Source organism: Anas acuta, chromosome 1 (assembly GCF_963932015.1).
Source record: "Anas acuta chromosome 1, bAnaAcu1.1, whole genome shotgun sequence".
NCBI lineage: Eukaryota > Metazoa > Chordata > Aves > Anseriformes > Anatidae > Anas > Anas acuta.
In genome coordinates, this window is record NC_088979.1 from 31,781,854 (window position 1) to 31,797,269 (window position 15,416).

At 35.7% G+C, this 15,416-nt stretch overlaps 1 protein-coding gene across 2 annotated transcripts in view; it reads left to right on the plus strand.

The window, feature by feature from the left end:
• VWA8 (von Willebrand factor A domain containing 8) overlaps window positions 1–15,416 on the plus strand; it is a 181,831-nt gene that overhangs the window by 81,123 nt on the left and 85,292 nt on the right. For both annotated transcript variants that reach the window (XM_068675481.1, XM_068675471.1), the window contains exons 21-24: window positions 4,981–5,057; window positions 12,749–12,824; window positions 13,504–13,639; window positions 15,141–15,260. In XM_068675481.1, coding sequence (XP_068531582.1) covers window positions 4,981–5,057; window positions 12,749–12,824; window positions 13,504–13,639; window positions 15,141–15,260 — 409 coding nt within the window. The remainder of the gene's footprint in view (window positions 1–4,980; window positions 5,058–12,748; window positions 12,825–13,503; window positions 13,640–15,140; window positions 15,261–15,416) is intronic.

The window sequence follows — 15,416 nt, forward strand, 5'->3', positions numbered from 1 at the left end:
CATCTGAGAATATGCATGCTCATTAAATGTCTGCTTATATTATTGCTTTCTGCCTTTACGAGTTATATTGAAGAATCAGAACAGAAAAATAAGCAATTAATTGGTTTTCTTTGGGAGTTGTCTTCCCACAGATTCTTTTTGTTTTATTTTTTTCATATCTTTCTCTGCACTGAACTTCAAGCTGTCCTGCCTCGCTGGAAATGTAAAGATGACATTTTGCCTAGCAGTGCACCATGCCAAATATTGTGTTTAAATTCAGAAAAAAAAGTAGGATATCTACAAGCTTGTCTAGACTTGTAGTCAGATGTATCCAAAACAATCAATTTATATTGAAAATTAAGTTTATTTGCTGTTCTTGTGAAATTGTTTTTTAATCTTATTTTTTTGCTTGCCTCAGATGATAAATTAATAATAAAATAATGAGAGCCTTAAACAACAGAACACTTGTGCAATGCACCATTGTGACCAATATATAGATCATAGCTAGGGCAATACTTAGATCACTACTGATTTAAAAGTATTTGTTCCAAGCAGGAGTTGACAAGCTTAATAGTACCAGGAGTGTTTCAGAGAGTTGTATAGGGTGCTACTTGTTGTTCTGGTGATACCATTTTTTATTTTTAAATCAGGACTGTAGTTCTGATTTTACATCCTTGGGTGTAAAAATAGCAGCCACTATCAAAATGCGTGCACTCTTGCAAATGTTTCGTTGGCACATACAGGCATGGTTCAGTGCCAGACTCAATGTTAGAAACCATTCATTAGCAAAAATGTCCTCATTGTCTTCATTTAGGAAACATAAGTTTCTGTTTTAATGATGCTATCAATATAACTCTTTTATGAAGTCAGAAACTAAGAACTTTGACATGAGGATTCTGTATATTAAAATTTAATAAGAAGTCAAGATTGTCCTTTTTCCCCTATTAATAAAATTTTAAAATTAATTATAAACATTCCTTAAAGGCCAAAATGAAAAAGTGACAAACTGATTTTCTCACCAGTTTTAAAAACTTGTTTCATTCTTCAGTAACAAATCAGGTGCTCTGCTGAAGGTGACTTAAGCTACACGGGATGACTTGGTGCTGAAATAGAAAAGGTTCGATTGCCGTGTCCCAGCTGAAGGACAGCACTGAGGAGCACAACATGCTAACCCCTTTAACTGCTTCACTATGACCTGAAAATCATTTAAAAGAAAACAAGGCAGCATTTTTTGTTTTTTTTTTTTCTAAGAGGCAAACTGTTAATCCCAAAAGCTTGGGCCCAGTTCTCTTGGACCATAATTTTACGGAGTGAAGTTGGATTGTGCGGGGGAGAAATTTGTCCCACTACTGTAATAGCTGCATCCTGAATTGCAAAACACCTCCAGGGACCTGTAAAAACCTTGTTTATACTTGAAATGGCAGTTACTGCTGGAAGATTAAGTCATTTTATCCTTGGTAACAAGTGTTTACAATGTCAGTTAAGAGAAATTTTAACTAAGGGATTATTTTGCCTTCTAATTACATAGTGTCCTTCTTGTTATTCATTAGTGCAGTTATTTACTTCCCATTTTCCTCTTTCAGTTGTCTCATATGTCTGACAGAGTAAAAATTGTCTGATACTTGCTTTCTGAAATATTTTTACTCACTTCAGCTGAAACACCAACACAGATGTTATTTTTCCTCTAATTAGCATACGCTTGTATTTCTGATAAGTGAAGCAACCGCAATGGTACATCTATAAATAACGCACAAAGTGTTAATGGCAAACTGGTTTCTTTTCGGCTGCAGGAATCGCAGATGATGTGAGATGACATTCTCAATCCAGGCTGAGTTCAGCTGAGCATTTCAGTGTGTTCACAGGACATGTGTAGTTCCTATTCTTTCAGTTTAAATAGCTGACTACAAGCTATGTGGGTGGCTGGAAGATAGAGCTCCATCCTTGGCACAGGGTATAGAATGAAAAGAGAGGAGGGCGATTTTGTTGCCATTGTGGTGGTTTCTTATTTCTGGGATGCTTCTAATTTATTTCAGAAGTTGTTTTTTTTTCTAAAGTACGTTAGCATTTCCCATGTTTCGTGTTCGTCTGAAGAAGGCTACCAGACATATTCTTTATGCCACGAGGATGCAGTGAGTTCAGAATAAAATTTTCTTACATTAGTAAGAATACTAATACATTACATTAGTAAGTATTACTTAAGGAAGGAACTCATCTGAGCTCTTTTTTGCAGTTTTTTAGTGGTATAAAAGAAGTGGTATAAAAGTGGCCTAAATGGCTTTGGTCTCTCGTCCTTACTTTCTAATATATCATGCCTTCTCAATGCAGTAACAGAGACAAAGAGAAGTGGGAACTTGTCATGAAGTAAGAATGTGGAGGAACAGAATCAAAGGGCTTTGACTTGAACTTTGCTCCAGCTACTGTTGCCAACCAAGAACTTTCTGTGGTACACCACAGCCTCTGTGAAGGCACATAATGTACTCTGTGAAGCAGTTCAGTCTAGAAGTTGGGCAATGTTAATGTGTTTATAATAGCTAAAATCTGGTGGGAATGCCTTTTGGCCTTTGGATACTGCATGCACGTTTTAAAAATGTACCACATTCTGAAATCAAGTTAGCCTTACAATGAAATAAAAGCAGGTGTGCAGGCAATCTGGTGAGATGCACAAATGAGAAAAGGACGAGGTGTGGTGATGGCACAACGCCCATGGACTTCACTGTGTTACTTGGGTAATAGTGCTCTCTGCCTTCCTCCGTGGTGGTCCTCCACCATGCTGGTGTCTTCTGAGCATCCTTTCAAAGGTAAGGAGTGTTCTTGCCACTACTCTTGGTGATAACAGCCTGGACAGAAATACACAAAACCAGCCACGCAGTCCTTTATTCCTTGGAAAAGGAGAGAGAGAGGGGGGAAAAAATGTGTTATTTTGTAGCTGGGAAAATACTCTTTACAAACATTATTTTAAGAATCTACCATAAACATACAGTAACCATTTGTTTGATATTAACTGTTTTACGTTGATTGAGATATTTCTTCAGCTTTGTACTTGCCAGAGCTGGCTAGAGTTTCCCTCTGCAGGGAAAAGAACATGCAGACCACTAGGGATTGGTACAGAAAACTCCATGTGGGCATCTGCCCAGGTTTTTTTTAGCTCTCCTAGGAAAAGAAAAGGAAGCTGCTTTCAGCATGGATATTTGTGCTTGATGTTCGAAGTATTCCCATTTTTTCGCCCATTTATGATTTTAAGTATCTGACTGCAAGTAGTAGCAAACAAATGGGAATACATTTGTGCACGTGCGCCACTAGAGGATTCTTGTCCTGTTTCTGGTTTCTTTTAACGCTTCTGATCTAGTTCCTGAAGTTGCATGTTTTCCCTCAAATATGTATGTTCTGAGTTTCTAGAAAAGTCACAATATCATCCCATTTCAAAGCAGTGGAGAATTTTGTCTCCAGTGATAGTTTTCAGAAGTGTCAGGTGATAGATATTAAGTTTGTTGTAGCTTCCTATTACAACTGGGTATAAAGCTGTAGGTTCTTCTGAAGGACCAGATGGAGGAAGGCTCATGAGAAGGCATGTGGCAGAACACTAACTTGAATTAGCTTCCCCGTGTTCAAGTTGAGTCTATAGTAGGATCTAGGTAGTTCTATTTTTGTCATATCTGCTGTAATTTTTTTTTCCCCTGCTCTTGTGGTGAGAACTTTCCTTCCGTGATTTCAACTTCCACACATATGTGCGTGATTCTCCATTCTCATGAATGTAGTCATATGAGAGACTGTGGTCCCCTTCGGAGAAGCTTGAACAGTTTGCAATTCTGCAGCTGTCAATTACCATCTTTCAGCTAGAACTTAGTCATAAATGTCATAACTTGCAGTTATGAATGCTCCTATCCTGTTTCAGTGCCAAGTGAAACAGATTAGCTGGTCTCAAGTTGGTTTAATCTAATCTCTTTAATCTGTCTGTGGGTTATATTTATCTGCTTTGCTTTACACTGGTATGGACTAATGATGCATTCATGCAGTCAGAGTATGAATCTAAGCAGAGGGATGGTATCTTCTCAATCTGCTTTTGGCTGGGTTACAATCAAACTTTTCTTTCTACTCATTTATCTTTTTCCTTTATTCCCTTTAGCAATCTGCACTTTCTTGCAGGAGCGATAAGAATTTTTGAAGTGAAGCTCCTATTGCAGTTTAGTACACGTCAGGGGACATATGACTTGGATTCCTCTAGGATGAGACTGAGCTAGAACATGTTCTGCAGCGCCACACCTAATGCCTTCCATCTGTTAATTCCTTCCTTGTAACCAGGCTAGGCATGGGCTGAAGTACCAGCTTCTGAAACAGTTGTACAAGACACGGTGGCGTACTAGCAACATCTGGTTCACTCCAGAAACTCACCATCGTTGTTCTGCACAGCTTCCTAATGCAGACATACTGCAGTAGGAGCATCATCTCCAACCCAGTTCTGAATCTGGTAGCATTTTTTGCTAACTTCCAGTGGTGTGGGATTAACAGATATTACCAAGGTGATGTCTTAACTCCTTGTGACAGCTACAGGATGTTTCCTATGACCATCAAAAGTATCTTTTCAACTTCCAAGCCAGCTTCCCAGCATTCAGAGCCTTGTGATACCTTTGTGAAATGAAAGGGTTGTAAACAAACAGAGGTAGATAAAGGGATGCATATGCATGAGTGGTAATTCCAGAGACACAGTCCTATTTCTGATTTCTCCTAGTAAGACACATAAAGGTTTTGTAAATACATACGTATGTAAAATAAAATTAAATTGCATTCAGAGTTCTTTGATGCGAACTAAAATTGTATTTGCCTGTAAAGAAGTCTGGATAATCTTTGAACAATTTTGGAAAGTTACCTTTTTCTCTTTTTGTAGCTGTTGAATGTATCTCTAAAACATAATAACTCTTCTTTATAACTTTAATAACTCGTAAATCAACTTCTATCACTCTTAAATGTGTAATTATGTCTTCATGTTATATTTATTTGCTACAGGGTGTTGGGAAAAACAAAATTGTTGACAGATTCCTTCACCTTTTAAACAGGCCCAGAGAGTATTTACAGCTGCATAGGTAAGACTGAGTTACATTTCCATACTTTGTGTTTGTAGTCCGATTTCTCATGTTTTAAAACTCATGTTTCTGAACTTTAATTTGGTCTTCTTGTTTGAACAAATTCCCTGTTATGTTAGGCAGCACACAAACAGACCACAGAATTGTATCCTTTTCATAGGCAGAGGCGTTAAGCTGACAGGTTAAGGAGGTTACAGAAGTCTAGTGGAATCACTTTACTTAACAAAATAGGAAGCAAAACAGAGCTTACTGATGTCAAACCATGCTCAAGAAGAGAGTATGCTGTCATTTCTGGGGAGATTTCCCAAAGCATGTGTAAGGGGAAAATTTTCAAAGGCACTTGCTTGAATACATCATTCATTAGATAAGAAATACTCTAAATAATAAAAGTTCATTGTTTCCTTTATTTGGCATTGCTGCTTAGCATATTTGTTTCTCTAATATCCATAAACACGTTGAGATTAGAAAATTATAATTTTTTTCATATGCAAGCTAACAAAAGGACTTCAATACAAGAAACCAATTGAAAACAATTCAAAAGCTGAAATAAACAACAAGTAATAGTGTGCAGAGCTTTTAATACTGATTTATCTGTCTGCTATTTATGACACGACCTGTGCGTGGATCAGTAAATTGAAACAAAGACAGAATTGATATAGAAGAATTGTTTTTGGTTGAACTGCATCCTTTCTCAGCTTCATTCCTAATCTTTACCTCCCCCCCTTGAACTTCTAGCTTCATCACCCTGTCTCTTTCTATAATCGCTGTTTTTTTAAATAGTGCTAATAAAAATGTACATCTTTGGTATTTTGCCCTTTAACGGCACAGTCCTTTTAACACTTTCTCTCTCACTTTCTCCCCAGCTTTTTGTCTTCAAATGTCTTGTCCTCATGTTCCTAATACTTGGATAGCTCTGTCTCATCACTTCTCTTCTGCTGTTTTCTTAGATACTTCCTCTCCTAAACTTCCATCACTTCTTTCCTACATAGTGCTTTTCTGACCTGTTACTTTTCAGCTTTGCATTAACTTTCCTGTGATCTTCTCTGCTTGAAGCAGCCACCTGCTCCTTCTGGATAAAAGATGTTATAATTTTTTGTAAATCCCATTTATTTCACAAAATGCTACAATATTCCTCTTCGCTCAGTGCATGTGCCTGTTGAAAAATTGTTCTGCTGTGGGGCGTGGTTAAGCAGAAACGTATATGTAAATACAAATTCAGACAGCTCAGGGCTGGGAGCGTTGTATAAATACGCAGTTTGGGGTGATGATGGAGCCATAGAATATGTTAGTTACAATACACTACTTGATACATCGCCAGAAAAAAAGTGCCTTTTTTTTTTTTTGTCTAGTCAATACAAATTTCTGTAGACTCTGTCAAGTTCTGTTTCTGGTCACAGTGTTATAGGGATAGGTGGCAAATGATGAGCAGTCCTATGTGGTTCTACAAAAATAATTCCTGAATATAGAAAAACCAGAAGTTTTATTTCCTGTGTGGCGTTTTGAAATACCTTCTGAAGAACACGGTCTTTAAACAGGTAATCTTGATAATCCTAAATATTGTCAGTGCACACTTCTGGATTATAAAACACAATTAGAAAAGTTTACCCCTCAAAAAATGAACACTAAGCTTTTAGAGGTTTTTTTTGAGGGGGGGGAAATAGAGTCAGTAGTTTATAGCATAGACACATTTTATTAGAAAATAAGCTAGTGTGTTCACTTTGTCTTCCATGGGGTGGTTACTGGGATGAAATACTATAAGAAGTTCTGGTGATCTAAACGCTATGTATATTCAACAAGATTAAATCAGGGAATGTTTTTCTTAGAAGCAATGAGCCAATACAAGGAATAATTTTAAGATCTCAAAATTTATGTCTTGTATTTACAGATGATGAGAGGAGAAAGACAGAAAAGAGAGTGCTTTTCTTTAAACATCTTTTCTGACATCTGTATTTACTTGTTCTATCACTGATTCACATGGAAGGGTCAGCTTGACCTAAAGAATTAGATTGCTTATGGAGGTTATAAATCCTTCTTCTTAACCTTGCTTACCTCATTGAGAGGTTTTATTTTCTGGGGTGCAATTTAGATATATATAGCACCTATTGCCATATTGATAAACATTCTTTGGAACCACTCTGATAGCAGCACTAAGAACAGGAGTTGGCACTCGGCACTTCTGTTTCCAACCAATTTGGGGGGAAAAAAAGGCACAAGACTTTGCTTAACTTTGTTAAGTTTTATAAACCATTTTGGGACCATGAATCCGAAAACCTTTACTGAAAGGAAGCTGTGATTAAATTTAATAAGGAAAAAATTTAAGAAAAATGTTTGCTTATAAATTATTCAAAGAGTTGGCTGCCTTTGCTTACATACTTCTTAATATTAGGAGTTGATCATGACATAGAAAAGAATAAGTGCTGGAAAAATGTGCTATATACCAGATTTCTCTTACCACATACAGCTGGGTTTATAGGACTGTTCCTGAAATTGGCAATTTGGGTTAGGCTGTGCATGGCTTCTGTTTAGGGTTGCACTTAGGAAGCATCCTGCTTCCTTTCCATGCTGAACAGAGAGTTTTTACACGTTGGGATTTCCCAGTTAGTCCATTTCCTAAAAGAATAAGTTCTGGCACAGTAATCCTCAAGTTTTGTTCACCCCTCAGGGCTGGTTGTACCCAGGGAACTGGCTGCATGTCATAAAACATATCACAGAGTTATCTTCCCTAATTTTAAACTTCAGGGTTTTACCACTTTCACCTTGAGTGCACATTCATGATGCTGCTAGAAGGTGAAAATCTACGAGGCCTGTGCAGTCGCAGGCCAAGACAACATCTGTGTAGAAATCAGACACGTACTGGATGGATGACTTATTTGGAGGACATCAAAGTTTCTAATAAAGTGTAACAGAGAATGAAGTACTTGCTTTATTCCTAAATGTGTGAACTCTGGAAAACCTCATAATTTTATGAACTGTGCTATTACTACATTTGCCATGTCTCATGTGAGCAATGTGGAAAAAAAAAAATCACTGGTGGTTTTTCACAAAAATCTGAAGCCAAACTTGGTAAATATTACGGATCTGTAAAACAAATTTCACTGAATCAAGAAAAAGCTTTTCATGAAAGTTGATAATATCTTGCTGTAAATTACAAAGTTTCTTGAAACAAGAATATTCAACAGAAGGAAAATGAAATAAAATAAATCTTTAAAGTAGACTCAGGCAAGAACATGTGCCCTGTCAAGACTATAAAAACCTTCTTAGCCCTGAAAATATTAAAATGTAAGCTCCTAGCTCTCCTGTGTAAAAGCATCAGAAGAAAGTACTGTGGACTTGAGACTGTTGGCTCCTTTGATGTGATCAAAGAAAAAAAAAAAAAGATGAGTTTTACTTCTCTTACGATCAAATTACTAACGAATAGTACATAAAGAATGGCTTTGCTGGAGTACAGTATCCTTTATCTGTCATTTAAAGTTATGCATCTGCTTGGAGTTCAGTCCTGCTGTCAAGCTGCTTTTTAAAATTTCAATGACAATGATTTCTCTTCCTTGCAGTTACTATTTCTGTGTAGTGTGGTATTATGTAACTACAGTATTCACTCTGCACTGTTTCCAGTGCAGGGTTGATCTGTGGCTCAAGATGTTTTGTTTGGTTGGTTTGGGATTATGAAGAGACTTTTAAAATAAAGCTTCCCAAAAGCTTAGATTCTTACAAGAAATGTGAAGAAAAATCAGTGACATACATTTTATAGTTGTTTCTGCTAGATTAATAGATGGGGTGCTACATTTTACATGCTCAAGACGTTTGAATTAATATGTACATCAAGCTTTTGGAGTCACAGAATCATTCAGGTTGGAAAAGACCTCTAAGATCATCTAGTTCAACCTTTAACCTGTCACTGCCAAGTCCACCAATAATTAACCCACGTCCATAAGCACTACATCTGCCCGTTTTTTGAAGAACTCTGAGGATGGTGACTCAACTGCTACTCTGGGCAGCCTGTTCCAATGTTTCACAAGTCATATGTTGTCTAATCTTAGTGTTCATTAAATATTCTCCTAGTCTTTAATATATGAAATTAAGAAAAGGTGAAAAAGAAATAATGGCATATAACTTGTTCTCATCTGAAATCTTATTTTTGGCAGCTAAGTAGCACTGGAGAAATTCTGTGGAGATCATGTAGTGTCAACCCAAGATCATTTTTTTACATTTTAAAATAAAGAAGTGCAATACATTTTCCTTTTATTAAGTTGGACACCACTAGCCTTCTTAGTGAAGAATTTAATGCATTGATCTCATTTCTCTAAAGAACAGTCTTTAAGCCAGGTAGTCCTAAAGATAAGCTAGAACAGATCGCAGGGAAAGAGGGACATTGAGTCTCCTATACTCTAACTATTTGAACTACAGGCCAGGTTAGCATTAAGAAATTGTATGAGTGTAACCTGGGTGGACAGTAGTTTTGGTTCAGTCTTGGGAAGATAAAAAATACATTTTTTTCATTTGTAATTTATTTTTTTTTTAAGTATATGTATATATACACTCTCATCCATAGTCACTGCCATCTGTTTGGCCTCTATTCAAATTTTGAATGGAAGTTCATAATTCCTTGAGGCATGATCTCACCAATAACAAAAAATGAGTATACTACAATAAGAATGTCCCTCTCTAACTTGCATTGTTTTGTAAGGCTGGGTTAAAGTCTAGCAGGATTGTCACTTCCCTCACATCTGCTGTTCCCTTGTTTTCTGTGGTCGATGGAAATTTCTTCTGGCATGTCTCATAGCTCTTCCCTGGAAAGAAGGTATTGCTGTCACAGAAATAATAACTGTCAAAAAACAGTATGTATTGAGTAAATCTGTAGACCTCTGAAAAATCTGCCTTTGGGCTATATAATGCACCAGTAACAAAAAGTAAAAGGCAGTGATGTGAGCCAATAAACATCAACAACAACAAAAAAAGTCAAAAGAAGTCTCAGAAGTGCTGCTGTGAATTGAATGGTAGTGTCACGAGTTGCTGGGTTTGAGTACTAGATCTTTCCGTCCTTTTTTCTTACAGAGAGTTTGTGGGCAGGGTTTGCAAGATAAAAATACGTTCTTAGGAAAGACATTAGTGAGTTTTTCATATTTTTCTTTTACAATCAGGAGAAAATAAATCAGTTCAGTTGAGCAGGATGATGATATGTCAGACAGTTTTTCTCACCCACTTCTGCATTCCCACAGTTGTGCTTCTGTGTGTCAGAACTATTTTCGTCTTGGGTGCCAAATGTGATGACATTATGAGGGTTTTGTATTCACGTCTTTGTTAGAGCCTAGTTAATACTAAGATGGTAATATTAATAAGTAAATGTGAAATAGAGTTTTCAGACGTTTCCTGTGGGAGTGAAATTCTACAGTCTGATGTTTTGAGTGCCAGACGTATTTTACACTTAGGAAAATCTGCATGCCATATAGTTCAAAAATACTTCAGATGTAGCATAGTTTTATTATTGTCTTTCAGTGTCTTTACATTTACTTAATTCATCACAAAGTGGAAATTTAAGAAACAAAGTTCAAGGAGGCAATGCAGTTATTTTTAGCCATTTTTACCCTGTTTAGTTAGGTTTCTGAAGAACAGAAATAAGGAAAACTAACTGCATAGCTTACGATTCTGAAAGGAATATTTCCCTGTATTAACCCTAGTAAAATCATTCTTATATACATTGGCTGAATGTAACATCCAAACTACATACTGGAGTTTTGCATTCACTTATATCATCAAACTAAAGGAATTAGTCTTGGGCTGGGTATTTAGCTTTTACAATACATTGTAAATTTCCTGAAATATTTTGTTAAAATACTAGTGCTGAACAAGACCAAGAAAGAGGAAAAGAGGTAGCCATGGATAAGTAACCACAGAAAAAAAGTTAGAAATTGGATTTGGGATTTCAGTTGTTCTTTCATCTTGATTCCTTCCACAATTTTTACTGATTTATGTAGCTTTTATACTAGGCCTTAAGGAAATGGTAAACTTTCTAGTGTTTATTTCCCCCAAAGGTATGGTCAGTTCTGTCTTTCCTAAAGAATGAGATCATCCTAAGGATTTATGTTTGGTTTACACATTGTTAAAGTCTTCCACATCTGTAACTGTATAGGCTTGAACCTACAGAGTTGCTTCTGCATAGGCAGAAGTTACAACTGTTAACAGAGGTAGACTGATGGATGCAACCTGAGAATTTAGTCCCTAAGTAATCTGTGTTCAAGAAACAAAGGTTGTTCTGTTGCTGTTTCTTTTATTAACGATTTCTCTACCCAATGTAGAAGTGAGCAGACACAAAGGATGATAGTGGAAGCTTTGTTTTTACTTCCATAATAGGATTTCTAGGATAATAGATTCATACTACAGCTTATTTTAGTGGTTTTAAAAATACTTGCAAAGCTGCATTTGCTGCATATGAGTACAATATGTATTTGAGTGTATTTTGAGGGAGTTTTGTTGCTTGTGAGAGGCCACAGTTGATGGAGTTGAGGTATATGCTTTTATTACTTAAAGCAGAGGTAGTTTTAACTTTCAACCTTTTCTCTCCTGGATTAAAGTTCAGATGAAGAGGCAAATATTAAAAAAAAATCTCTGTTCTTGTCCTACGTTTTATTGCCACGCATAGGAGACATTGAGAAAAATCAGTCATGAGTTTAAAGCTAAACAAGGAAATACCAGTTGGTAGGGGTAGAAATCCTGCTGACAGTTTCAAGTAAAGGAAATTTGCGTGTTATGTGGTCAGTTTTAGACTGAAATTGGAAGCTGACCATTTAATAGTTTACTGCAAACACTACTGTGTTTGATTTCCCATACCTGTGGAGCTTATCAGAATATATATATGTATATATATTATATATTATATTATATATATATTATATATATATATATATGTATATATATATATATATATGTAGTTATATTATATATATGTTATATTATATATATGTTATATTATATAATATATATATATATATTATTTTTTTTAACAAGGGATTACAAGGTATACAGGCAAATCCAGTGTGGCGATACCTGCTACTGGATCATTCTGAATTGCAACAGTTTTTCATTTATTTGTACGTTCAGTGGTGGTTGAAATAGATGATGATAATGAAAAATAAGGAATACTCTAATTACAGATTTTAATTAATCTATTTGAAGATTGAAGGTAAAAACCATTTGAGCAACTCAAAGAAAAATAAAACTTCAAAAATAAATACTAACCTATTATACTAGCCTCTATCCCATCTAAAACCTTACACTGTTCATGATACAAAGTGTAGCAAGTAAAAACAATGCTAGTAAAAACAATTCCATCTGGTGTGGTTTAGATTGAACTAAAAATAGTTGATTTTTAGAATTCCACAGAAGTATTTTTAGTCTTATTCTTTTCGTGGTGGTTTGTCACGTGGAGAAGAGCAACTAAAACATTAATGGTTTGACTATGATACTGCAAATTCCTGTTTAGCTCAGGGTAGATTTCCCTGTTTGTCATGAATATGAAAGTTGAACTATGTTTAACTGGAAGTAGTAGTAGCAGTAGTAATTTACCTACATGCAAAAGATACAAATTCACTTTTCAGTGTATTTATTTTCAGTTTTTCATTTAGTCATTTTGCACTTTACTGTAACTCAAATTCCTGTGTATTTCGATAAATACTCTCTGTTTTTCCACATTTCAGGGATACAACTGTACAAAGCCTTACCCTGCAGCCTTCAGTTAAAGATGGTCTTATCATATATGAAGATTCACCATTGGTCAGTAGTAACATTTGAATTGCATATTTGGAACTGTATAAACAAGTATTTAAATATGCTGGCTTTTCAAATAAGAACATTCTCAGTGATTTGATTATTTGTATGGAATAGCCAGTAAATGTGGTAACATTTTATTAACTTTTCATTTGGTTATGTTTGCCATGTGACAAATGCCAAAGAGGACAAGGGTCTCTGAGGTCTGCACATACACAAAATGAATGTGAAAAGTGATTTAGTTAGTGTCAACCCGACACATTCTAACTGGCACAGTGGTATTTCCCTTCTTCTTTTGTAGCATGTAAAAACGCCTCACACTAGCCTGCAAAGTTGGACTCCAAACAGCTCTTGCAGTTCTTATCCAGTTCTTTCAGCTTTATGTTGCCAGCCTAGATGTAAACTGCTACGGACTTCTTGTTCAGCACTTCTACTCTCAGTCAGGCTCCTTGGTAGCCTCCCTAGTGCGGTCCTTTCTGTCCATCTCCTGAAGAAACACCTACCTTTCTTGTCTCACATGCTTCCTCTTCTGTCTCTGCTGCCGTTCGGTCATATCTTAGCCCTGTTCTGCCTCCCCTTCTCTCACTGCCACTGGCATCTTGCAACTACTGTCAGAGATACCAGTAATGCACTTTCTCACAGCTATTTTTGGAGGGTTGTGCTGATTTGATTCTTTATCTTCCAGGTAAAAGCAGTGAAGTTTGGACATATTTTGGTAATTGATGAAGCAGACAAGGCACCAACGAATGTTACCTGTATCTTAAAAACCTTAGTAGAAAGTGGAGAAATGGTTTTGTCAGATGGAAGGCGAATTGTTGCCAGTAAGTAGATAGAAAACAATTTCATCACTTACAGTAAAAGGTAACGTGTTGCTGTTTTTCAGCAATTACATTGCTAAGTAAAGCCTCAGAGGAGTCCAAATGGAAAAAGTACTTGATGATAAAAAGGTTAGCAATTAAAGAAATTATGGTGATTTTCTTTTTTCTCTAAAGAACAATTTAAAATAAGAGGTGTCTTTTTCTTTTCTTTTCTTTTCTTTTCTTTTCTTTTCTTTTCTTTTCTTTTCTTTTCTTTTCTTTTCTTTTCTTTTCTTTTCTTTTCTTTTCTTTTCTTTTCTTTTCTTTTCTTTTCTTTTCTTTTCTTTTCTTTTCTTTTCTTTTCTTTTCTTTTCTTTTCTTTTTTCTTTTTTTTTTTTTCTTTTCCTAACTAAAACTGCTTTTGCAGTAACCACAAAGGTTTTATTAAATTCGCATTTTCATGAATGGAATTCTCAGGAATTAAAACAAAAAAAAAGTCCCAACAGTTATAAACTGACCTCTCCACTTCCTATTCACTGTAAGAAATACAGATCTGTTTGACAAAATTATGATCTTGATTATACCCATCTGGATAGTAGGGGTATAACTTGACCAGATCTGGTAGTAAAATAAGAGTATGACTAAGGTTGAATGTTTAAAGGTTTCATCTAGTAAAGTACTCTATGTGCTTTTATTATTTAAAGACATCCTGCAAGTCAGGGATACTTCATAATTTGGTGGGGTTTAATTCACAAGAACTGCAAGAACTAAATTTCTTTTTACATTTTTTTTCAGAGAAAGGCCCTGTTTAAAATGTCATCTTGAACTTAGTAGACACTGTAGTTTTGGTAATATGTATAGTTTAAATATGAGTGGAGCAATCCATTCAGCACTCATGTGGCACGACATCGGTTTTGCTTGTGATTGTAAACTGTAGGTGGCCCTATTTTTTAAATAACTGGCTAGTCAGTTTCAGTTATTATTGTAGTTTTGCAGAGGAGATAAAAGGATTCCCAAAGCTCATGTACTAATGGAGACATGGTGGCAGGGAAGAAGAGAAGGCAGTCTGACTCATTCTGGTGAAACAGAGTCTTCAGGCACATGACATCATGTGCCTTTGGCTTCTCACAGATTTATATAATATTCAGGAGGACTTTTGGTCCTGTGTTCCCAGATGGGATAATGTTATACATACATAAAACATATTTTATTCACCCTTTGTCTCGGCATTTTGGTCAAATGAGATATAAGCAGCTTAGGTGTCTCCCACCCCAAAACTAGTCAATAATAGCTGATGCTTTTTTTCGTAAGTGAAATAATTTAGTTAAGTTTTCATGAAACAAATTATGAAATTTTAGAATGAAACTCAGAACACTCATAGTTTAATGACTTGCTAAGAAGCTGTTGAGCATTTTTAGTAACTATTCTTGTAATTCGAAGAATAATTCTTCTAACTAACTTCTTCTAATTCACTGATAATCACTAAGATTAAATGTACAACTAATGCATTTTATCTCTTTTCTAGATCGTGCTCATGTAGAGGGGAGAGAAAACGTAATAGTAATTCATCCTGATTTTAGAATGATAGTTCTAGCAAATAGACCTGGATTTCCTTTCTTGGGTAATGACTTCTTTGGCACATTAGGTAAGTGATTCATATTAAATGCTGATTGTTAATTAGAATTTATTAATAGAATGACTATCTTTATTTCATTAGATTTCATGGGGACAGAGGTTCCTTATGCATATTAATGTTTTGTTTTACATAAGATGCTTAGGGTGAGATTACGGAACTTGCCCT